Here is a 24,627-nt window from a genome sequence, read left to right as displayed (position 1 = left end):
TTTTTTTTATTTATTATAGAGACGAGGGCTCGCTGCCCAGGCAGGTCTCGAACCCGCGGGTTCAGGCAATCCACTCACCTCAGCGTCCCAAAGGCACAGAACCTCTTGGGTTTTTATGGAAGCTTCATGACGTCAACATTCCTTCCCCCAGGGTATAAGGCAGACCCTTTCTGGGGAGAGTCTTATGACCTACATTCAGAAAGGATGGGCAGTGGGCATGGTGGCTCTTGCCTATAATCCCAGCATTTTGGGAGGCCAAGGCAGGAGGATCCCTTGAGCCCAGGAGTTCAAGACCAGCCTAGGCAGCATAGCAAGACCTCACATCTACAAAAAAAATTTTAAAAAATATCCAGGTATGCCAGGCTCGGTGGCTCAGCCTGTAATCCCGCGCCTTTGGGAGGCTGAGGTGAGTGGATTGCCTGAGCCCACGGGTTCGAGACCCACCTGGGCAGGCGAGACCTCATATCTACAATAAAATAAAAAAATTAGCTGGGCGTGGTAGTGCACGCCTGTAATTCCGGCTACTCGGAAGGCTGAGGCGGAAGGATCACCGGAGCCCAGCAGGTCGAGGCTGAGGTGACCGGGAGCGGCCACTGCACTCCAGTCTGGGCGACAGAGTGAGACTCCAACTCAAAAAAAATAAAAAATATCCAGGTATGGTGGCATGTGCCTGTAGTTTGAGCTACTCAGGAGGCTGAAGTGGGCGGACTGCTTGAGCCTAGGAGTTCGAGGCTGCAGTGAGCTGTGATTGTGCCACTGCACTCCAGCTTAGGTGACAGAGTAAGGCCCTGTTTCTAAAAAAGAATTAAAGAAAAAAAAAAAAAAAAGGCTGAGGAAGATTAGAGGCCTGCCTTGGGACAGGAGAAAATCAGAGCGACTGTTTCCTAAACCTGCCCCCCGAGGCCTGACACACCCAACACTGTAACAGAAGACCATAACAAGGGCTACGGGGTTATGAGCCAGGAGCCGGGGACAAAAGCTTATATATTTGTATATGTATATAATAATACCCCAGAGGCACGCCCTGGATACTTATTGCATCTTAGTGGGGGAGACAGACACAGATGCATCAGTAGCTGCATGGAAGGAAGGATGTGCCTTGCTCTGTAGGGGTCTCACAGAAAAGAGGTATGTGTCTAAAGCCTTTGCACTAGAACCTTCTCCACCCAGGATGTTCTTCCTTCTGATTTTTCCCATGGCTGGATCTTTTCTGTCATCTAGATCTTAGTTTAAATGACACTGCTTCTGGGAGACCTATCTTAACACCTGTATCAATCAGCTCTTTTTACCTGATGCGTAACAAACAACCCCAAAATTCTAGTTCACACCACACATTCCTCACTCACTCATCATGGGTTGGCTGGGGTGTAGCTGATCTGGATTGGGCTCAGCTCGGTGGCTCTGAGCTGCGGGTTGGGTTTGGATCTGCTGCCTCAGTTTCCCATTCTGCTGTACCGGTGAGCTCCTTGGTATTACATAGTAATTCCCTGGCGATGGCAGAAGCACAAGAGGAAAAGCCAGACTGGCAAGCACATTCCAAAAACCTGCTGTCATGTGTGCTTACATCTTTCTGGCCAAAGCAGATCATGTGGTCAAAGTCAGTGGGAGGGAAGAACACTGCACACTTCAAGGCTGCAGCAAGGGCGTGGCTGTAAAATGTTTCTACGGGGGTGCCAAGAACTAGGACCAACGGTCTCCTCCACACCCCATGTGGAGTTGCCCCTGATGACTTTCTACAATTTTTCTTCTCTTTCAAGCTCTGATATTCTTATGGCTGAGTTATTTATTATCTGTCTACTGTTACTAGGACGCCTGCTCCACAACAGCAGGGACTTTTTCTGCCTTGTTCACTGCTCAACGCTGAGTACCCCCCTGGCACAGGGTGGGTATGCACTAAGTCTCTGGATGGGTGAATAGTGAACGAGAGAATGAAGAGTTTTGTTTGGGGAATCAGGGAGGAGCATTGGGGTTGGATCTTGACAGAGTACCAAAAACTCACATTGCCTGGGGGTTGAGAGCCTGGTCTTGTGCTGGGGGCTTGACAAGGGACTCTTCACAACATGTGGACCTCCACAGCCAGCGGGACAGGATGTTTTGGTTGGAACCTTAAAGCCTTGAAATAGCACATCTTGTAGAGAGGATTGGAGAGAAGCCCATTGTGGCTGGATTGAGGGGAGCCTAGGGAGCAGGCAGATGGAAGACAGAGGAGACCAAGGGTTTAAGCTGCTGTGCTCTGTGTCTCTTGGAGAGCCGTTATGTCAGATCTGTGGAGTGGTACCCCTGGGGTTGTGCAGTGCACAACCTGAGAAGCTTTTCTGGCAACCTAACAGATCATGAGGGACCTTGTGTAACCTGCTGGGTTGGCTGGATACCTACCCTGGAAGTCTTTGTTTTGGAAGAGGGTAGACACTGAAACACTTTTAGCAGAGGCATGCACAAGATATAGAATAAGCAGGAAACTTCTGGGGTCCCTTTGTTTTGAGGCGCATCATGGAAACTTGAAAAATTTCCAGTTTGGAAGGGCATGCCAGCAGTGCCCCAGGCTTGAACCTCAGGTTGTGTTGCGTAAGGCTGTATTTATTGGAGACCCCAGAACCTCTCCCGAGGCAGTACAGAGAGGCACCCATTCCCTGTAGAGCTTATGCCACCTCCTCCCACCTGCCTGGATGCTCTAGGTCCTTACCAGGTCCTGAGCCCCCGGGAGCCCCCAAATCCCCATCTTAGCCCCACATTTGCAGTCCTTTCTTCACAATTCAGCTGAGAGACAGCAGTGTAGGGAAGGAAGCCCTGGACTCAGGGAGGGAAATCTGGGTTCCAGTGTGAGCACACCTAGTAGACTGTGGGCTTATGGCCTCATTTTTCTGGCTTCACATCTCTACTGCAAAATGAGAATAAGAAAACTCTATTCTGCCTCCCTCTTGTTGTGTGAAACAAATAAAATGGGCTGGACATGGTGGCTCACCCCTTGCACTTTGGGTGGCTTAGGAGTTTGAGACCAGCCTGGGCAACAGAGTAAGACCTCATTTCCCAAAAAAAAAAAAAAAAAAAAAAAAAAAAAGAAAGAAAGAAAAAATGATGACTTTGAAGACTCTTGTAAACTTCTTTAAAGAAGGTACTAATTTGCCTTCTCTCCTCCAGAAGAAAGGAAAGAAAAGCCATTAAGAACATAATTTGTTGGGCTGGGCTTGGTGGCTCAGCCTATAATCGCAGCACTTGGGGAGGCCAAGGTGAGTGAATTGCCTGAGTCCGTGAGTTCGAGACCAGCCCGGGGAACCTGGCCAGACCTGGTCTCTACAATAAATCAAAAACTAGCCGGGCGTGTTAGCATGCACCTGTAGTTCCGGCTACTTGGAAGGCGACGTGGAAGGATCGTTGGAGCCCAGCAGGTCGAGGCTACAGTGGCCAGGAGTGTGCCACTGCCCTCCAGCCTGGGTGACAGAGTGAGACTCAACTCAAAAAAAAAAAAGAACATAATTTGTGCCAACCCTGTGTTGCATGTCTTTTAATCTCACTGGAACAGCCTTTGGAGTTACTGTGAAGGTGAGGAAACAACTCTCGATGAGGTAAGATTACTTGCTCCAGGCCATATATCCTGTGGACCATGTGCAAGGCCTATATGACCTCCCAGCCTCACCTCTTCCTCTGCTCACCTGCCAGTCTACTGGCAGCTTCCTGTGTGCCACAATCCTGGGCACTGGGTAGTAAGGAGACAATGAAGTGAGTCAGAAAAGGATCAGAGTAGTATGTGCAGAAAATTTTGTGCTGGGCCCCTTTTTTTTTTTTTTTTTTGAGTCCAGGTCTTATTTTATCACCCAGGCTAGAATGCAGTGGCACGATCACAACTCACTACAGCTCAGGTGATCCTTCCATCTCAGCCTCCAGAGTAGCTAGGACTGCAGGTACGTGCCACCACTCTTGGCTAAATTTTTGGAATTTTTTTTTCTTTTTTTTTTTAGAGATGAGGTCTCGCTATGTTGCCCAGGCTGGTCTTGAACTCCTGGGCTCAAGCAATCCTCCTGCTTTGGCCTTCTAGTGTGCTGGGATTGTAGACACAAGCCACCACACCCAGCCTGTGCAGGGAGTGGTGGTGGGCGGGGTAGGCCTCTGTGAGAAGGGGACAGTTCATGGGGACTTAGCTGATGAGAAGGAGTCACAGCAGTGGCCTCTCCAAGGGTCTGCAGTGAGCAACGACCTCAGAAGGGGGACCCACGTAGGCAGTGTGGCAGCTGCAGAGCTCTGGCTAGGCCTCCTTGGGCGGGAAAAGGCTGGTTGCCTTTAGCAGGGCCGTCTCCCCTGCTCCCTCTTGCCACACAGCTCCCAGGAGTCTTTTTTCGAAAGCGTGTAAGTTTTAATGAAGAGGTTCCAGTGTGGCCAGCCCCCAACAGCAGAGTGTTCTGAAGGCCTTCACGGGCGATGCAGACACCATACTCTGGGCAGCTGTCATTCCTTCAGCTTCTTCTCCCCAGTTCTGGAGTGTTCTGGACTCTTCAGGCTGGAATGAGCTTATAGGGAGTGATCGACTTGGCAAGAGAACCACCAGCCGTCCTGACGCAGGATGACTTCTACTTTAAACTCCTGCCCAGAGCAGCCCCATTTCCCTCTGGACTGTTAGAAAATGGGCAGGATCTTGCAATGCATAAACTTCCAAGAGGAGGGATTTTGTAAAGGAATTTTCTCACGGTTGCATTCTGAGCTGGGGTATTATAAACACTTTATTGGGTTGTCATGGGGTTAGATGAAGCTTGAGTCTGAATGTTTACCCACTTGGGAGATTCATTTTATTCATTATTTTTTGAATGTTGTGTTTAAAATAAAATGAGGAACAGTTCTTTTGAAATAAGTTTTTTCTAGCTGGGTGCCATGGCTTATCCCTGTAATCCCAGCACTTTGGAAGGCCAAGACGAGAGGAGTGCCTGAGCACGGAGGTTTGAGACCAGCCTGGGCAACTTGGTGAGACTTCATCTCTACAACAAATCAGAAAATTAGCTGGGCATGGTGACATATGCCTGTAGTTCCAGCTACTTGGAAAGCTGAGGCAAAAGGATCATCTGAGCCCAGCAGGTCGAGGCTATGGTGGCCATTATTGTGCCACTGCACTCCAGCCTGGGCAACAGTGAGACTTCGATGCAAAAAGAAAAAAGAAAAAGAAATGAGTTATTTCCAGAAAATAACTTTAGGATTAAGAAAACTTTTACAAAGTTCTACAAATAGAGACCTCAGTGGCAGGGCACCTCTGTCACCACAGAGCCTGGCAGTGCTGCCTAGTCTCACAGAGGCCACTGGGTGGGAAGCCGTGATTTTGGTTGTGCCCAAAACAGGCTTCTCAGCCATATGGGTTTGGGGGAATCACCCTGGGATTGTAGTCCAGTATGGCACCCAGGACTGGGCAACATAGCAAGCTCCCAGATGCGGCTGCTGCCCCTGGTCCCACTGAGGAGAAGGGTCCGAGCACCAGCTTTCTTGCCCAGGCCAGGGAGCCTCCCCTGCTCTCATGGCCAGACAGGCTGTGTGTACAGAACACTCATAGCAGGAGCCCGCACAATAACCATTCATGATTCCAGAAGGGAAAAGTCTTCCTGTGCATATGTTCACTGAGTGTGGTGTCTGAGCTGACCCTTGCATTTCAGAGCTCTTTCTTTTTTTTTTTTGAGTTGGAGTCTCACCCTATCACCCAGGCTGGAGTGCAGTGGCACACTCATGGCCACTGCAACCTCGACCTCTTGGTTCAGGTGATCCTTCCGTCTCAGCCTTCCAAGTAGTTGGAACCACAGGCACATGCTACCACGCCTGACTAATTTTTTGATTTATTGTAGAGACAAGGTCTCCCCAAGTTGCCCACCCTGGTGTCTAACCCCTGGGCTCAGGCAATCCTCTTGTTTCTGCCTCCCAAAGTGCTGGGATTATAGGTATGAGCCACTGTACCTGGCCCCACCATCTTTCTTTAATGCCCACGTCTTCAGGAAGCCATCCTCAGCATCACCTTGATTGGATATGATCCCCCAACTATTCAGCTCTCTTTCTTTGTGTGCTCTGCCTTATTCTCTGGATAGTTCCCAGATTGTACCCCCTCTGCTGTACTCAGGGGAGTGACCGTGCCTCATTCCTCTTTGTTCTTAGGACTGGGAAAGGTTGGAGATGCTCATAAGAAGGCCAAAGGTAGCAAGGCTGTGTCCCAGGGAGGACCTGGAGCTGTGAGGTCATGTCGTGTTGACTGATGGCTTCTGCTGTGCTCTACTGATGGCTTCTGCTCTGCTCTCCTGCTGACCACAGGCTGAAGGGGTTAGCGGTGGGGTAGTGAATCTGAGCATGGTGTCATAATCCCAGGCAAGTCCAGCCCAACAGCACAGGGCTTCCTGAGCACCTGTGGATGGAGCCAGGATGGAGCAGGACACAGGTGAGGAGGACAGCCATGCCTGTCTTCCTGGGAACCCCATCTGGTAGAGGTGACAGGTTTGTCAGCAGATAGTGGCAGGGCATGAGGGAGGAGGAGGGACTGCCTGTGGTCACCAGTGAAGGTGTCAGAAGGTGCCCTGTGCAGGTGAATGAGGAGCCCTCCAGGCGAGCCAGGTGGGGTGGGGACCTTTGCAGCCGTGTTGCATGGAAGGCAATCCTGGAATTAGAAGAGACGAGTTCTGTAAAGGAAGGTCTCCCTCCTCTTCTTACCCTGGGGTGGGAGCACTGGAAAATTACTCCCAGACCAGCAGAGCTCAAGGCCCTGTGTGGGGAAACCCACGTGCCCTGGTGACGTGAGGGACCTATTTCAGATTCTCACTGGGGTTCAGGTTTTTCCCAGAGGCCAAATTTTTTCCCAGGTCTTCAACGATAATGAGAGGCAGTCCTGATCGATGTCTTCTAGAGGAATGACGGCTGCCCTGCTTCTGCCAGCACCATCTCCTTCCTGCAGCCCTCCTGCCTGGCCCTAGGCCTTCCTCCACCTGCGGCGGCTCCTGGGGGGCAAGACAGCTTCTTGTCACCATCTCTCCCAGGGCCAGCACAGCACTTGGCTTCTGCTGAAAGGAGTGAGATTCACTTTTTCCAGACATATTTCGAGGGGCACATACATTTTGCTGAGTGAGACACATTTGTAAATGTGAAATGCGAAATTTCTGGATTTTAGTAGCTTAGAGATAATGTCTCCGCTGTGTGTGGAGCTGTGGACAATCTGCAAACGTACTTATTTGTTTCAGATTAAAAATGTGTGTAACCCACACATAAGTGTGATAGGACTGGTATCTGCATGATCGTTTACATTTTAGTTTAAAAAATGATAGCCAGACATGTGACTCAAACCTGTAATTCTGGCATTTTGAGACCAAGGCAGGAGGATTGCTTGAGCCCAGGAGTTCAAGACCAGCCTGGGCAACATAGCGAGACCTCATCTCTTAAAAAAAAGGAATGTCTAATAACCTTCCTGGGAAAAGGTGGGCCTGTAAAATATATAAATAAGCTAAGGAGTGTTTTAGGGCAGGACTTTGAACTATAGAACAGTCTTGACCCCTTGGTTGAATTCAATTCCTTCTAGAAAATCAAAGTAACATCACCTGCCTCAGCGGTGACTATCAAGTTAAATGACATGAGGCTAAGAAATCATGTGCCTATGTCCAGGATGTCGTGTTGTGATGTGAGGTGATGTTACAAGCAAGGAAACTGAAGCCAGGAAAGGGGCTTCCTGCCCTGGCTGCAGGGCGGCATCACTCAGGAGCATGCATGAACCACTGCTGGTCTCGCTGCATGGGTACCCCAGGGTGCTGCCATCATCCCAGGTGACCGTGGTGCAAACCCTCTCCTACCACCAGCAGGGCTCCCCCCACTCATTCCCAAGTCTGCAGACTCCTGCTTCCTGAGTGAGGTTTCCTTGACTTGGCAGCACCACCCTGCGAGATCTGTGTCCTGGCCTTGGAGGCTGCACGTTGGCCCGGGAGCCCCCAGCAGAGCCTCCCAGCACTCTGCACCTAACCCAGGGGTTGCCAAGCTCCTTCCTGGATGGTAGCCATGACTACATGGAAGAGGGGCCACTGGGATGGGACAGAGCACCAGTGTCCCCAGGGTCCTCTTCCTCAGTTGAGGCTGGTTGAGTGAACTGGCAGGGAGCTCTAAGAAACCCAAAGCCTGGCACTCCCAGAATTTTCTGGAGACAAATGAGCTCACTGGAGGCAGGGAGGGAGTTCCCTGCAAACCTATGTCCCTGCAACCAGCCTTTGTGGAGCCCAGAGGGAGCTTTGAGCGCAGGTTGGGAAGGGGATGAGGCCCTTGTGAGCCGGGAATGCTCAGGAAGGGGAGGCAGCATGACTCCTTTCCTCCAGTCTCCTTCCCGGGTCTCTGTGGGCAGGTCTTCACTAGGTCTTGCCTTCACCCTCAGAAAAGAGGTGATGAGGACCAGACCATGTGTCAGGGCTGGAGGGAGCACAGAGGGGAGTACGTCAACCCTCAGCCATTTATAATGAAACTAGAACCCAGAGAGGTCCTTTGACCTGGAAGATCGCCCAGCTAGTGAGGGGCAGTGTCACAGTCTGGGGTGCCTCCTAAATTTGTTCCCTGCTGTATATACCTACAAGGTGAAAAGGTAGATTTTATTTCACAATACCTGCCACATAGAGGGTCGCCGGGCATGAGCCAAATCTGAATGCTTATTACATTCTTCAGGTCATAATCTCTGGTGGTGATCGGTGTGAAGCTTTTCTGCGATAGTCGTTCTCTGGTGGTCTACACGGCAGGTCTGTTTGTCATAGGTAGACACCTGAGAGGTAACGACAGTGCTAGACGCTTGACAGAGCCTGCCCCATCTGTCTCCATAAGATGGCCAAGCAGGGCATGTCACTGGGGGCAGGAAGACCCCAGAGTGCTGAGCCCTTTCCCCAGCCTGGTGTGACGCCCAGGCTGGTTGTGATCCTCAGGAAGCCTGCCTTATGTGGCGCCCTCGGTTCAGAGTTCCCTACACCAGCAGGTGCAGAGCCCAGATGCTCGGTTCCCATTTGGCTTCTACCTCTGTGTGCAGCTTCTCCTGTGGCCTCCAGGACCCGGAGCCCTGTGAGCCAGGAAGACCTTTGGCCAGCTTCTGGCATCGTGAGCTTGGGGACAGGCAGATTTCCAAGGCCACACAGCCCCTGCAGGAGGTTGGTCCTTGGGCTGAGGTTCCTAGACCCCAAGCCACGTTGGTCTGAGACCCAACATGGTCTGTTGGATTTGCTTTGACTCACCAAGCACAAGCTGGCAGTTTTTTGGGCAGTCAGATGTTTACTAAGTAGCCTGAGGCCACACTGGCACTGACTACTCAGACAGGGGCCGGACTGTCTTGCCCCAGCAAAAGGGGCAGAGGATACCCCAGAGGACTTGCCCCACAAATGGGGTGGGTGGCCAGGGCTGACCAGATCCAAGGGGACAACGGGTCATTAGATGCTGGAACTAGCGATAAGAGGAGCTAAGGAACCTCACTGGTGACTTGCTGACCAGCACTGTGACAACTGACCTAATTATTCATTACGCACAGGCCTTTGTTGTATGCCCCCTGGGGTGAGCGCTGGTGATCAGCACAGAGGCTGCAAGGATATTCTGCTGGATGTGGTGGTAGTGGCTTCTCTGGGTGAATATTGATCAGCCCTGAAAAAACAGTTCAGAAGGCTGGGCGTGTGGTGCCTCACATTTGAATCCCAGCACTTTAGGAGGCCGAGATGGGAGGATTGTTTGAGCCCAGGAGTTCGGGACCAGTCCGGGCAACATAGCAAGACCTTGTCTCTACAAAAAAATAAAAATTAGCTGGGTGTGGTGGCATGGATCCTCTTGAGTCCCAGCTACTAGGGAGGCTGAGATGGAAGGATCGCCTGGGCAACAGAGTGAGATCTTGGCTCAAAAAAAAAGAAACAAAAAAGCTGAGAAGAGGATACAGCATTACAAAGAGAACCCAGAAAATTCATGTCGAACTAACCTCTCGTTGTTTACTAAATCATCTTATTTACAAGTCTAAAGTTGACTTCCCTGCATGTTTCACCTGCTCCAGAATCACTTATACTCTGCTGGGTCAACCTTTTCTCCTTTAGGGCCAGAATTTGAGAAACTCTTCCACTTCCCTTCCCCTCCTGCTTTTCAGCTCCATCTGAGAAACCTCAGCTAGCAAAGGAGGCATCTGTCCCATTTACCCCCATCCCACCCAGGGTACGACCTCCGGGAACCAAGGCTAGGAGGGTGGGTGGCTTCAGGTGGAGGGTGTGGATCTGGTGCTGGGGAAGATGGAGGAGCCTGACCAGGAAACAGGCCTGTCAGTGGAGGCAGGAAAACCCTAGAGCCTTGAGACCCCAGGGCTCAGTGAGCCTTGTTTGGGGAAGTGGAAGGAATTAGCACCTGGTCCAGCCATGATGGGGCCATGATGGGGCTCAGTGGGGGCCAAAGGTCAGAGCAGCAGCAGCCAGAGCCTGAAAGGTGAAATGTTCAGGTCCATGTCCATGTCCAAGGTCTCTGCAGGAGACCATCAGAGCTGCAGTCTTCCTGAGGCCGGTGGGAATGGGCTGGGGACCAGAACACCGGGGCAGTCTGCAGGGTGCTGGGGATAGAGAACAGGCTCTCGATGCCCAAAAAGTCCCTTGAGCTGATGCACTGAGCTTGCAGGCAGAGGGGAAGATGTCAGGTCCCATGACCCCCCCCCCCACCTTGTAGCTTGAGACCTGAGAACGGTACCCTCACCCCCTGGCAGGTGGGGCTGGCAAAAGGGATGCCTGAGAGTCCCAGGAAACTATAAAACTGTGACACACATGCAAGGTAGCATTGTGACTGTGGAGTCAACCGGGACCTCTTCCGGTCTCCTGTGACATCCCAAACATCTGTAGCTTTTAGGAGTATATATTCCTGGTCGATGGGACCTAGGATCTCTCCTCTCCAGATAATTAGCATAGTGCCTAAGAGCACCTAGTGAGTGATTGCCCAGTCAGGTTACCTGATTATCTAGGTGAAGGAATGAATGGGTGGCTTGGGCCTCACAGGTGAAGGGGATTGGTTGGCCTCACTGTGGGTTGAAGCAGGGGAATGCAGGCCTGCACCCTGCACCTCGTGGAAACTCTGAGCCTTTCAGGCCTCAAGTCACGTTCTTGGGTGGGCCTTCTCACCTGTGTCACATGGGGCAGGGTCCGCTCCTGGGACCTAAGTATCCGATTGGGCTCCTGTCTGGACACTGAGCAACTGGAAAGGTGATTTTGGTCACCGTCCACCTCACCTCCTCCATGTCCTTTCCTGAAGACGTGCCTTCACCACTGTCCTTTTCTCTCTTCCTCCTTGGGGTGCAGATCCTGGCCAACATCTTCCTCTACCTGTGCGCCATCATTGTGGGCATCATGTCCTACTACATGGCCGACCGCAAGCACCGCAAGGCCTTCCTGGAGGCCCGCCAGTCATTGGAGGTGAAAATGAACCTGGAGGAACAGAGTCAGCAGCAGGTGAGCCTTGGGTTTCTGGAGGCTCTGGGGGAAGCCTTGGGCCCAGAGCTCGGGCTCAGCCACTGTGCCCTGGAAGGGAGGAACTGTCAGAAGGGAGAGTAACCAGACCAGCAGTTCCTGGGGCTCTGTGGAGTTGAAGTTTGAAGTCGGGTGTTTGCTTCCTTGCATGGAAGGACTGCTTTGGACCTCAGGAAGTTTCTTACTCCCAAATATTCTTCTGCTCAACCTAAGCCTCTCCTCTCTCCCTCTTCCTGGTGTTTTTGTTTTTGTTTTCCTATAATATAAAACTTTTTTTTTTGAGTTGGCATCACACTATATCACCCAGGCTGCAGTGCAGTAGCATGATCACAGCTCACCACAGCTTTGACCTCCTGGGCTCAGGTGATCCTTCCAAAAGTAGCTGGGACTACAAGCGCATGCCACCATGCCCAACTAATTTTTTTTATTTTTTGTAGGCTGGTCTTGAACTCCTGGGCTCAAGCAATTCTCTTGCCTTGGCCTCCCAAAGTACTGGGGTAATAGGCATGAGCCACCAAGTCCAGCCTAAAACTTTTCGTTTTTATTTTTATTTAAAAAAATTTTTTTTTTGAGTTGGAGTCTCACTCTGTTGCCCAGACTGGAGTGCAGTGGCCGCTCCCGGTCACCGCAGCCCCGACCCGCTGGGCTCCAGTGATCCTTTCACCTCAGCCTTCCAAGTAGCTGGAACTACAGGCGCACGCTACCACATCTGGCTATTTTTAAAAAATTATTTATTGTAGAGATGAGGTCTTGCCAAGTTGCCCAGGCGGGTCTCGAACCCGCGGGTTCAGGCAGTCCACTCACCTCAGCCTCCCAAAGGCGCGGGATTACAGGCTGAGCCACCGAGCCCGGCTAACTTTTCGTTTTTAAGAAATACATTGCCTAAGCAGCCAGCAGTGATCGACTCCCTGCATTTCTTTCTCAGGTGTCTGCCTCAGGGTCAGGCAGGCACAAGGGCATCCCAGGTCAATCATGCATTCCTTCACATAATTCCTCTGCTGCCTCTTGCACCACTCCTGCTGGTTCACAGGAGAGTCACCCTGTGCACCTACTGTGTGTGCAGAGCTGCTCTCACTTGGGGGATAGGGTCTCCTCTCTGCTCATCCCGTGGCCCTGCTGGGTGAGGTCCATCATTCTCACAACTCTCCACCCAGAGGAACTGCTCTTTGCTTACTCCCCTTTCTAAGTCACTGATGAAGTAGGAAAACCAGCCCAGGCCCCGGGGATGCCCCTGTTGACATTCCCCACCTGGAGAAGGGCCCGGCTGTCCCTGCTCTTTGTTTACTGGCTTTACTCCAGCCTAATCCACCACAGAACTGTCCTCCGAGTTCCCACGTCGCTCAGTCTTTTTGGTCTGGACTCATCTCAAATGCTTTTTGGAGGGCTCCAGAAATTATAACCACCAATTTCCGGTTATCCATAGGTTTCTTTCCCTTTCAAAACACAAACTCAGTAGGTTGAAAATGTGAATCTGTGCTCTGAGAACCGTGTCATTGTGTGTTCAGGAGGTTTTGTGTGCTCCAGACTCACTGAAATTGCCAGTTTCACAGATGCTGCCATTCACGTGGGCGGGGGCTTTAGGGCCCACTCTGGAAGGGGACCCCGTTTTGGGCCTCACTCACATTCTCTAGATAGAGCTATTTCAAGGCGCACGCTAAGTCATTTAGCTGATGGGTCCCAGCTTCCTTTGTCCTGGGGATGTATTTTCCCTATTTACCAGTGGCATCTAGAAGCTTCTGATCTAGGGGCTTCAGACTCTTTTTTCGCAGAAGGCAAGTGTACAAGGGGAATGCCCCTGGCCTCTGTTGTAGCAAAGGTCCAGGCTTTCTGGCCCGTCCTAGTCACCCCTTCCCCTTGGCCCTGGACCCTGTGTTCCTGAGGAGTTGCTGCAGCCTGCCTGTACTTAAAGAATCCTCCTTTTCTGGCTTTATGAAGCCCCTCAAAGGCATTCTTTGATGTCTTTTTTTGGTACTGTCTTGTTTCTTGTTTACATCTGATCTTTCATGCTGCAGTGGCATCCCTCTGAGTTCTATATACTTTAAAAAAGTTCGTGTGCCACCACCACGTGGCTAGACCAGGTGTTCCTTTTTATACAGCATTTGTGCATTTTTCAGCATGTCTGTCTGTGCCGATCTTGTCTGTCTCACATTGTACGACCACACTGAACTCTGCTCGGTTGGGGGGCCTTCTGGTGTGGTGAGCAAGGCCCGTGTCTCACGCTGGGTCTGTTGCTCTCTGTGTAGATAATTCAGTTGAGTTACTGTCCCGCTTTTTAATGTTCAGGGCCATAGGCTCCCTCTGGGCAGGATCAATGCAGGGAGCTTGGGTGCTGGCAGAGACGGCCGTCCCTGGGTGTCCCAGAACTCCAGAACACCTGAGGGCTGGCAGCCTGCCTGGGCCATGCTGGAGCGTCTCTGTGTTGCCTGCTCATACTATAGCAGCAGAACAGACATTGACCAGAAGGGAGAGGTCCAGGGTAGGTGGAAGGGATGTGTGGGGGCGGGAGCAGGGGGCTCATGTACACCCTCTGGCCTAGGGGCTGGGCATACAGCAGGAGCCTGAATGTGTCCATCAAGTGGAAAAAATTCATCTAGCCAGGCTGTATCCGGAGCATGACCTTGGGCTGGTTCCTGCTCCCTTTTGGACCTCAGCATCCCTATATGTAAAACCTTCTTTGAGAGATTGTTGTAAGGGTGAAAAGGGACCTGTGTGAGTCCCACCAGGATTGCTCAAGCACTAAGACTATCAGGAGGGTTGGCGTTCTGATGCCCAGGAGTTTCAATTTACTTGTATTTTCCTTAGGACTTTTGTGACTGTTCACAGGAGAGATCTGTCTGCCATTTCTTTCTGCGATCTTGACAGGTTTTGATGTCGTGGTTATACCAGACTCATGAAATAATTTGAGAAGTGTTCCCTCTGTTTAACCCCTGGAAGGATGATTTAGAAGGATGATTTACTCCTTAAATGTTCAGAAGAATCCACTAGTGAGTCTTATGGGTCTGGAGTGTCCTTTTTGGGAAGATACAGTTTCTATCATAGATATAAGGTTGTTCAGATTTTATATTTATTTTTGTATAAGTTTTAGAGAGGTTTTTTTTTCCAGAAACTTGTTCATTTTATCAAAATTGTCCCATAACATTTGTAATATTTTCTTTCCTTTTATTTTTAGAGACAGAGTCTCTCTTTGTCACCTAGGCAGGAGCGACACTGCAGCTTTAAACTCCTGGCCTCAAGTGATCCTCCTGCCTCAGCCTCCCAGAGTGAGGGAGATATGAACCACTACACCCAGCCTTTTTTATCTTTTATTGTTTGTGAAATTTGTAGTATGGTTCATTTTTTTTCATGGTAATTTGTGCCTCCTATTTTTTTTTTAAGGTTTTCTTCTTTTTCTGCCTTGCTAAGGCTTACTAATGTCTCAGCTTCTTTTTTTTTTTTTTTTTTTTTTTCAGTTGGAGTCTCACTCTGTCACCCAGGCTGGCGTGCAGTGGCCACTCCCAGCCACCACAGCCTCGTCCTGCTGGGCTCCGGCGATCCTTCCGCCTCAGCCTTCCAAGTAGCTGGAACTACAGGCACGCGCTACCACACCCGGCTAATTTTTGATTTATTGTAGAGATGAGGTCTCGCCAAGTTGCCCAGGCGGGTCTCGAACCCGCGGGCTCAGGCAATCCACTCACCTCAGCCTCCCAAAGGCGCAGGATTACAGGCTGAGCCACCGAGTCTGGCTATCTCAGCCTCTTAAGTGAGCCACCTTTTATTTTTGTTGCTTTCTTTGTACATGTCTTGTGTATAATTTATTAATTTATACTTTTAACTTTGTCATTTTCTCTCTTCTACTTTGGGTTTAATTTGTGTTCTTTTTTTAACCTTGCAATGAAATGTAGATAGCTAATTTTCAGCCTTTCTTTTCTAAAACGTACATTTAATGCTGTAGATTTCCCTTATTACATTGCTTTAGCTTTATCCTGCAAGTTTTGATATGTCATATTTTCATTGTCATTTAAAATATTTTCTAATTTTCATTGAAATATCTTTGATCTATGTGCTGATTAGAAGTACATTGATTAATTTATAAACATTTGAGGATTTGTTTAAAATTATGTTTTTGTTATTGAAGTTTAGCTTAATTCCACTGTGATCAGAGAACGTATTCTCTATGATTTCATGCTTTTGAAATTTGCTGGAAATGGATTTTTGGTCTAGCAAGTGGTTGGTTTTGATGCATTTGAGAATAATGTATACTCTGATTAATGTGTCTGAATATCTTTTAAAAATGAAATAATATCAATTATGTCACATTTGCATCCACCTCAAGTTAGTATTTACCTCGTTAGTCACAATGTGAAAACTTACAACATTTAAATTTCATTTAACAAACCACTTTCTTGCTATTGTTGCAATGTGTTTTACTTAAATGTATATTTTAAACCCCCCACACATTATTATGATTGTCTTATATAGTTAGTATACTTTCCCTCTGTTTACCAACAGTTTTATCCTCTCAGTTACTCTCTGTTCTTCATTTGTGTACTTTATCTTCTTGATGGATTCCCTTTAGTGTTACTTTTAATGCAAATCTTCTCTAATTCCAATTGCCAGAAATGCATTTATTTTGCTTTCATTTTTGAAAGACATCTGTCTTAGTCTGTTTGGTGCTGCTTCAGTGGAATAGCTGAAACTGGGTAATTGATAAAGAACGGTTTTGACTTCTAACAGTTCTGGAGGCTAGGAAGTCTACCATCAAGGTGTTGAGCTTTGGTCTGGTGAGGGTTGCTGAGCACTATGGGAAGACTTCTTTTTTTTTTTTTCAGTTGGCGTCTCACTCTGTTGCCCAGGCTGGAGTGCAGTGGCACACTCACAGTCACTGCAGCCTCGACCTGCTGGGCTCAGGTGATCCTTCCGCCTCAGCCTTCCAACTGGCTGGAACCACAGGTGCATACCACCACACCCAGCTAATTTTTTGATTTATTGTAGAGACCAGGCCTCACCAAGTTGCCCGTGCTAGTCTTGAACCCTGGGGCTCAGGCAGTCCTCTCACCTCTGCCTCCCAAAATGCTGTGATTACAGGTGTGAGGTACTGTGCCTAGCTGGGAAGCCTCTTTTTTTTTTTTTTGAGTTGGAGTCTCAACTCTCATCCAGGTTGGAATGCAGTGGCATGCACGCTTACGGCCACCCCAGCATCGTCCTTCCACCTCGGCCTTCCAAGTAGCTGGAACCACAGGTGCTCACTACCACACCTGGCTAATTTTTGATTTATTGTAGAGACGAGGTCTCGCCAAGTTGCCCAGGCTGGTCTTGAACCCGCAGGCTCAGGCAATCCACTTGCCTCGGCCTCCCAAAGTGCTGGGATTACAGACTGAGCCACCATACCTGGCTGGGAAACCTCTTAAAAGGGCCTTGATCCTGTTAACACGTGAGCAGCCCTCATGGACTAATCACCTCTTAAAAGCCCCACCTCCCAATATTATCAATTGGCAGCGCCTGTATTTTGGGGGACACATTCAAACCGTAGCAATTTTTGCAGATACAGGATTTTAGGTTGCTGCTTTCTTCCTTTCAGCCCTTCAGAGATATCATTCCACCATCCTTCTGCCCCTATCACGTCCGTTGAAATGCCAGTTGTCAGACATACTATTGCTCCTGTTATAGTAATGCATATTTTTCTTCTGGTTGTTTTGATAATGTTCTGTTTTTGGTTTTCAACAGTTTTACAACAATGTGCCTAGGAGTTTTCTTTGTTGTTACCTTACTTGGTATTCAAAGAGCTTCTTGAATTGGTGGTTTGATATCCTTTATCAGTTATGAAAATGGTCAGTTAGTATATCATTATTGCTTCTTTCCCATTCTCTCCCTTCTTTCTAGAACTATAAATACGCTTGTCAGAGAATACTATGTTTCAGAAGTATCTTTTTTTTTCTGAATTTTCCTTTGGTTTTCTCCAGGTGCTTCAGACTTAATATTTTTACTGACCCTAACTTCCAGTTTACTAATCCTCTCTCCTCTGTTTTGTCAAATCAGTGGTTGAGCTCATTTATTGAATCCTCAGTTTCAATTATGGTATTTTTTCAGTTCTAGAATTTTTTTTTTTTTTTTTTTGAGTTGGAGTCTCACTCTGTCACCCAGACTGGAGTGCAGTGGCCGCTCCCGGCTACCGCAGCCTCAACCGGCTGGGCTCCGGCGATCTTTCCGCCTCAGCCTTCCAAGTAGCTGGAACTACAGGCGTGCGCTACCACGCCCGGCTAATTTTTTGATTTATTGTAGAGATGAGGTCTCGCCAAGTTGCCCAGGCGGGTCTCGAACCCGCGGGCTCAGGCAATCCTCTCACCTCAGCCTCCCAAAGTGCTGGGATTACAGGCTGAGCCACCGAGCCCGGCTAGTTCTAGAATTTTTATTTGATTTTTAAAACTGAATACCAGTTCTCTGGTTAAGTACTCTATTTTGTCACCTATTTTTTGGAACATATTAAACCTTTATTTTAAAGTTCCTGACTGACAACCATAATATCTGGAATAACAATGGGTATGCATTTTTTTTTTTTTTTTTGAGTTGGAGTCTCACTTTGTCGCCCAGACTGGAGTGCAGTGGCTGCTCCCAGCCACCGCAGTCTCGACCTGCTGGGCTCCGGCGATCCCTCCGCCTTAGCCTTCCAGGTAGCCAGAATTACAGGCATGCGCTACCACACCTGGCTGATTTTTTTTATTTATTGTAGAGATGAGGTCTCGCTGCCCAGGCAGGTCTTGAACCTGCCGGCTCAGGCAATCCACTCACCTCAGCCTCCCAAAGGTGCAGGATTATAGGCTGAGCCACCGAGCCTGGCTAGGTATACATTTTTAAAAAATTGATTTTTGGTCCTGCCTCTTGGCATTGTGACATCTTTAAATTAAATACTGGGTATTGTGAATGAAAAACAGTAGCAGCTCTAAATATTGTTGTTTGTCTCTAGAAATAATTTACTTTTCTTGCAGCAGATGGTTAGAGTAGGGGCAGGCCACAGTGATCCACCATGAGGTTGAGGTGCTTTAAGAGTGAATTTCTGCCTGAGAGAGGGTCTGTGTCTGCTCTGTGCCTATTTGTTAGGAAATAGTTCTGTAAGATCTTAACTGAAAGACTGGTCCTTCTCTTGGGGTGCTATGACTCCCCAGCATTGCAGGACTGCTAAAATTATCTGTTGTCTTTATCTTTTTATTTATTTTGTTTGTTCTTTTGAGTCAGAGTCTCACTCTGTTGCCCACCACAGGCTCAACCTGCTGGACTCAGGCATTCCTTTGACTTCCACCTCCCAAAGTGCTGGGATTACAGGGACCAGCTTTTTTAGCTGTTACTTTCTGTGTGAATTCTTGCTGTCGCGCCCCATACAGATGCTAATTGGCAATCCGTACGGAAGTTAGACTCTCTGTTACAGTTCTCTTTTCTCCGGAGTCTCAGCCCATCTCCCTACCTTGGAATCCTCGTTCAGCAGGCCTTGTTTCTTCAGGCCCTTGGAAGCCATTGCCATTGCTCTCTGCTCAGCCTCACAACCCTGGCGGCAAGGGATAAGTGGCAGAGTGTGTTCAGCTCACTTAGATGTGTTCCTGAGGTCTTGGCCCCTCAAGACCTGGTTGCTTTGGTTGTTTCCATTGCCTTTAAGGAGCTCATTTGTTTGGTATTTTATCCAGCTTTTATAGTTGCTCTTGGCTGAACCAACAACTGAAGGGTTGGTTTGATATAAGCTCCTTTAGAATAGCAAGAAGCAAATGTTGGACATTATTTAAGGCTAACTTGTCACAAGCAGAATATACATTATAAGAAAGAAAAAATTAAAATGTTTTATTTTTATTTTTATTTTTTTATTTTTTGAGTTGGAGTCTCACTCTGTCGCCCAGACTGGAGTGCAGTGGCCGCTCCCGGCCACCACAGCCTCGACCTGCGGGGCTCTGGCGATCCTTCTGCATCAGCCTTCCAAGTAGCCGGAACTACAGATGTGCACTGCCACGCCTGGCTAGTTTTTGATTTATTGTAGAGACGAGGTCTCGCCAAGTTGTCCGGGCGGGTCTTGAACCTGCGGGCTCAGGCAATCCTCTCACCTCGGCCTCCCAAAGTGCTGGGATTACAGGCTGAGCACCAAGCCCTGCCAAAAATGTTTTAAATAGTTACAAGTATATGTGTCTGCTGGACACGGTGACTTACATTTGTAATCCCAACACTTTGGGAGGCCAAGGCAACAGGATTGCTTGAGCCCTGGAGTTCAAGACCAGCCTGGGCGGCAACATAGCAAGATCTCCTCTCTACAAAAAAATTTTAAAAATTAGCTAGATGTGGTGGTGTGTGCCTGCAGGTCCAGCTACTCAGGAGGCTGGAGTGGGAAGATCACCTGAGCCTAGAAGGTCAAGGCCACAGTGAGCCTCCACTGCATTCCAGCCTGGGCAACGGAGTGAGACCTCAACTTAAAAAAAAAAGTATGTAAGTTTAAAATTATAAAAGTGTGGAAAAGGATATACCAGGAAAACTAGGTCATCCCTCACCCCTTTCTCCTAACCATCCAGTTCTCTGTCCATCAGACAACCACTTTTAGCTTTTTTGTGTACCCTTTCAGAGATATTCTATTCATTTCCAAGCATATGCATGTAGACTCTTCACATGCACACACAGATAGTCTAGTCACTCATTTGCACTTGATCTTTTCACCTACTCTCTTAGAGAGCATTCTAAATCCACATTGCATTGCCTCATCCTTTTTAATGACTGTTGCATTCCATTATACAGAAGTAACATAATTTATTTCGCAGGCCTCCTCTAGGTAGACATTTAGGTTATTTCTAGTCTTTTACCGCTGTAAACACTGCTGTAATAAATATCCTTACAGGTGGTATATCATGGCATGCATGTACAAGTACACTGAAGAAAAATAAAAACCTAGGAATGGAATTGCTAGACAAAGAGCATATGCATTTTAAAGATTACATATAGATTTTTATTGTGGTAAAATATACATAGCATAAATTTTACCATTTTTACAATTTTTAGGTGTTCAGTTCATTTGCATTAAGTATACTCGCGATATTGTGCAATCATCACCAATATCCATTTCCAGAACCTTTTCATTATCCCAATCTGTGCCCATTAAACAGTAACTCCCACTCCCCTAGCCTCTGGTGATCTCCGCTCTACTTTCTGTTTCTGTGAATTTGCCTGTGCTAGGTATTTCATGTAAGTGGAATCATACGATATTTGCCCCTTTGTGTCTGACTTATTTCACTTAGCATAATGTCTTCAAGGTTCATTTGTGTTGTGGCATGCATCAGACTTTCTTTCCTTTTTAAGGCTGATATTACATTGTATGCATATTCTACATTTTGTTTATTCATTTGGACATTCGACTTGTTTCCACCTCTTGGATATTGTCATCAATGCTGCTGTGAACACTGGTGTACAAGTATCTGTTTGAGTTTCTGCTTTCAGGTCTTTTGGGGACATACCCAGAAGCGGAATTGCTGGGTCATAGGGTAGGTCTGTGTTTAGCTTTTTGAGGAATCAGGCATGTGCATTTTTATTGTTGATAAATACTGCCAAATTGTCTCTCATAGAGTTTCAAACAATTTATACTCCTTCCAGCAATGAATGAGAGTGCACTTAGGCACTTAAATTCTCCTTGTTTATCTAGAAAATACTTCTTTGCTTTTTGGAACCCCTAAAGCTCCTCCAAGGATTCCTAGTTGAAAACTCCAGCTCCAGGGAGCAGGCTTCAAGGCAGGACCTGTGGGCTGTTTCCTGTCTTTTACCCATTTAGCTCAAGTCATAGCCAGGTAAACTGAAGTTTGGAAGAGTTTATTTTCCTTCTTAGCATACATTGTATAATATTTGGCAGTAAAGGATAAGTATAAAGAAAGGGAAAAAAAGGACTGATAGAGGCATATTCCCTCCAGTCTTTTTTTTTTTGGTCCTGAGATTTGAGAGTGTCCTAACCATGTTTTATTCTGATTATACAAGGAATACCTTACTCTCATGTAGCATAACAACCAAGAACCACGTTCTCAAGTCTCTGCCTGTCTCCTATGTGTTAGAGAAGGGAAATTGTAAAGCAGTTAATTGTAAAATTAATTGTAAAAATGTAAAGCACAGTGCCTGGACACATAGGCACTTAAACTGTCCACCATTAATCATATTATGTTTGTTGGATAAAATTTTGAAAAGTATAGGAGAATATAGAAGAGACCACCAAAATTTTTCATAATCTGAAGATTTCTTTGAAAAATAATTTTAAAATACAGTGTCATACACTAGGGTCCCAGCTAGAAAAGGCTTTTAGTTTTCCTTGATTTCTTTCTTTTTCTTTTCTTTTCTTCCCTTCCCTTCCCCTCTTTCTTTCTTTCTTTCTTTCTTTCTTTCTTTCTTTCTTTCTTTCTCTTTCTTTCTTTCTTTCTCTCTCTTTCTCTCTTTCTCTTTCTTTCTTCCCTCCTTTCTTTCTTTCCTTCCTTCCTTCCTTCCTTCCCTCCCTCCCGCTCTCCCTCCCTCCCTCCCTCTCTTCCTTCCTTCTTTCTTTCTTTCTTCTTTTGTCTCTGTCACCCAGGCTAGGGCTCAAAAGATCCTTCCGCCTTAACCTCCTGAGTGGCTGGGACTACAGGCGCGTGCCACCATGCCTGGCTCATTTTTTTATTTCTTTTTTTTTGTACAGACAAGGCCTCCTTATGTTGCCTAGACTGGTCTCAAACTCCTGGGCTCCAACACTCCTTCCACCTTGGCCTCCCAAAATGCTGGGTTTATAGGCATGAGCCACTGCACCTAGCTCTTTTGCTTTTTTATTGAGGTGAAATTCACATAACTAACAATTTAAACGTGTGTAGTTTAGCACTTTTTTTTAAAAGTCAGGGTCTTACCCTGTTACCCAGGCTGGAGTACAGTGGCATGATCACAACAAACATGGCTCACAGCAGCCTCGACCTCCTGGGCTCAGGTGATCCTTCCACCTTAGCATCCCGAGTAGCTGGGACTGCAGGTGCGTGCTACCACACCTGGCTAATTTTTATTTTTGTGGAGACAAGATTTCACTATGTTGCCTAGGCTGGTCTTGAACTCCTGGGCTCAAGCAATCTACTCTCCTTGGCCTCTCAAAGTGTTGGGACATGAGCCACATATCTGGCCAGTTTAGTACATTCATGGTGTTGTACAATCGCCACCTCTTGCTAGTTTTGAAACATGTTCATCATCCCAAAAGAAAACCTGGTACCCAAGCCAGACAGGAAGATACCTGGTGAGTCCTGGGACAGCCCAGAGCAGACACCCTGGGTTGGTCCTTGCTAAAGAGGACAGAAGACCCAGATCCTTATGCACTCTCACTGTCCTGTGAGTTTTCTTTTCCTTATGACAGACACCAGAGTCTGCACCAGATGGAGAAGCTTTCACTGGTGAACTTGGACCTGGGATTTGCACCTAGCACTTCGGCCAGTGTTTTCTGGAGGACAGTGAGCCCTGGCTTTCCCACCTTCCCACTGTGTGACATTGGCACTTTACCTCTCTGGTCTTCAGTTTAATCATCTGAAAAATTGAGATGAAAAATAATACCATTGTAAAAGGAATGTACACTTTTTGAATTCCTTCAGAGTAGGGCTGGGAGACAGCATCATCTCCCACATTAGGTATTTGTATGCACGGACTACCCTACTGCATGGATTTCAAGTCCTTTTTTGTTTTTCCAACCACAAATTAACTCAGCATCAATGTATGTTCCATTGGAATAAGGTTTCTTTTTTTTTTTTTGAGTTGGAGTCTCACTCTGTCACCCAGACTGGAGTGCAGTAGCTGCTCCCAGCCACCACAGCCTCGACTTGTTGGGCTCCAGTGATCCTTCCACCTCAGCCTTTCAAGTAGCTGGAACTACAGGCGCGCGCTACCACGCCCGGCTGATTTTTGATTTATTGTAGAGATGAGGTCTTGCCAAGTTGCCTAGGCGGGTCTCAAACCCACGGGCTCAGGCAATCCACTTACCTCAGCCTCCCAAAGGCACGGGATTACAGGCTGAGCCACTGAGCCCGGCTGGAATAAGGTTTCTTAACTAGTAGTTACCAGGAGACTTTTAGGGGTGTCAATGAAGTTCCCAGATTGTGAGTCCTAGGATTTCTCTGAGGAAAAAGCCATATACAGCCTTTTATCAGATGCACAAGCAGTTCTATAATCCTCTCCACCTCCAACATATTAAGAATCACACCACTGAATTTTCTTATTTTACAAAACTTTAATGTGTGAGACTATTTAATATAATTTGACATTATTCAGTATCTTACCCTGTTCTCCAAAGTTCTGGCACCCCTAACAAGTTATAATTTTATAAACAGGGATAGACACTTTGCTTCCATTTTTTAATACTTTTACAAACACACACACACTACATTTATAACACTGAAAATATTTGCATTATTGTCAAATATATCTGGATTGCATCTTAACCTACAATATTGCACAAAGTCATGATGTTCAATGAAGGCAAATGTAAAAAATACCTGAATTTCTAAATCTAAATACATTAAAGTAATAGTAACAATTTTTAAAAAAGAAAAGAAAAATAATACCATTGTAGGCGTTGGTTTGGGAATCACATGAAGTGAGAAGGCAGAGGGGAGTTTAAGCCCCTGGAGACACACTGTGGGTGTGGAGGCAGGATGGGAGCTGGCTGTGGCCCATGCGCCCTTCTCAGTTCCAGTCTGGGCAGAAACTGCTCTCTCCCCTGCATCAGGCTGACGTTGGGAGTGGCGTGGACTCTGGGCTGATTTCACATCCCAGGAACATCAGCTGATGTGTCCTTGGAGCTGAGTACCGGGGAGTAATTGAGGTCGCATAATCCCTTTTCCCTTTGCTTCTTGCAAAAGCCCCTTCTGAGAATAAAAATGAGATAATAGACTGGAAAACACTCTAGGAAGGGCTGCAGATGGTACTAGTAGGAGAGAAAACAGATGCTGGTTCGGGCGTGGCTTCCGGGTAAGGAGCCATCAGAGCTGGTGCCACACCAGGCCATCCCTGTAGTCACCGTGTGCTTAATGTCTTTTTTTTTTTTTTTTTTTTTTTGAGGTGGAGTCTCATTTGTCGCCCAGACTGGAGTGCAGTGGCTGCTCCTGGCCACCGCAGCCTTGACCTGCTGGGCTCCAGCGATCCTTCCGCCTCAGCCTTCCAAGTAGCTGGAACTACAGGCACGTGCTACCACGCCTAGCTAATTTTTTTTTTT

General features: G+C 47.6%; 1 protein-coding gene across 1 annotated transcript in view; it reads left to right on the top strand.

The window, feature by feature from the left end:
* The window catches only part of ADCY3 (adenylate cyclase 3), a 120,807-nt gene that overhangs the window by 40,489 nt on the left and 55,691 nt on the right, over window positions 1-24,627 (top strand). The window contains exon 2 of the mRNA XM_008060282.1: window positions 11,271-11,420. Within this exon, the coding sequence (XP_008058473.1) occupies window positions 11,271-11,420 (150 nt within the window). The remainder of the gene's footprint in view (window positions 1-11,270; window positions 11,421-24,627) is intronic.

The sequence above is a fragment of the Carlito syrichta genome, unplaced genomic scaffold (assembly GCF_000164805.1).
Source record: "Carlito syrichta isolate Samal-C Ts95f unplaced genomic scaffold, Tarsius_syrichta-2.0.1 Scaffold304574, whole genome shotgun sequence".
Classification (NCBI taxonomy): domain Eukaryota; kingdom Metazoa; phylum Chordata; class Mammalia; order Primates; family Tarsiidae; genus Carlito; species Carlito syrichta.
Note: the sequence above shows the minus strand (reverse complement) of the source record. Positions and strands in the feature narration are given on the sequence as shown.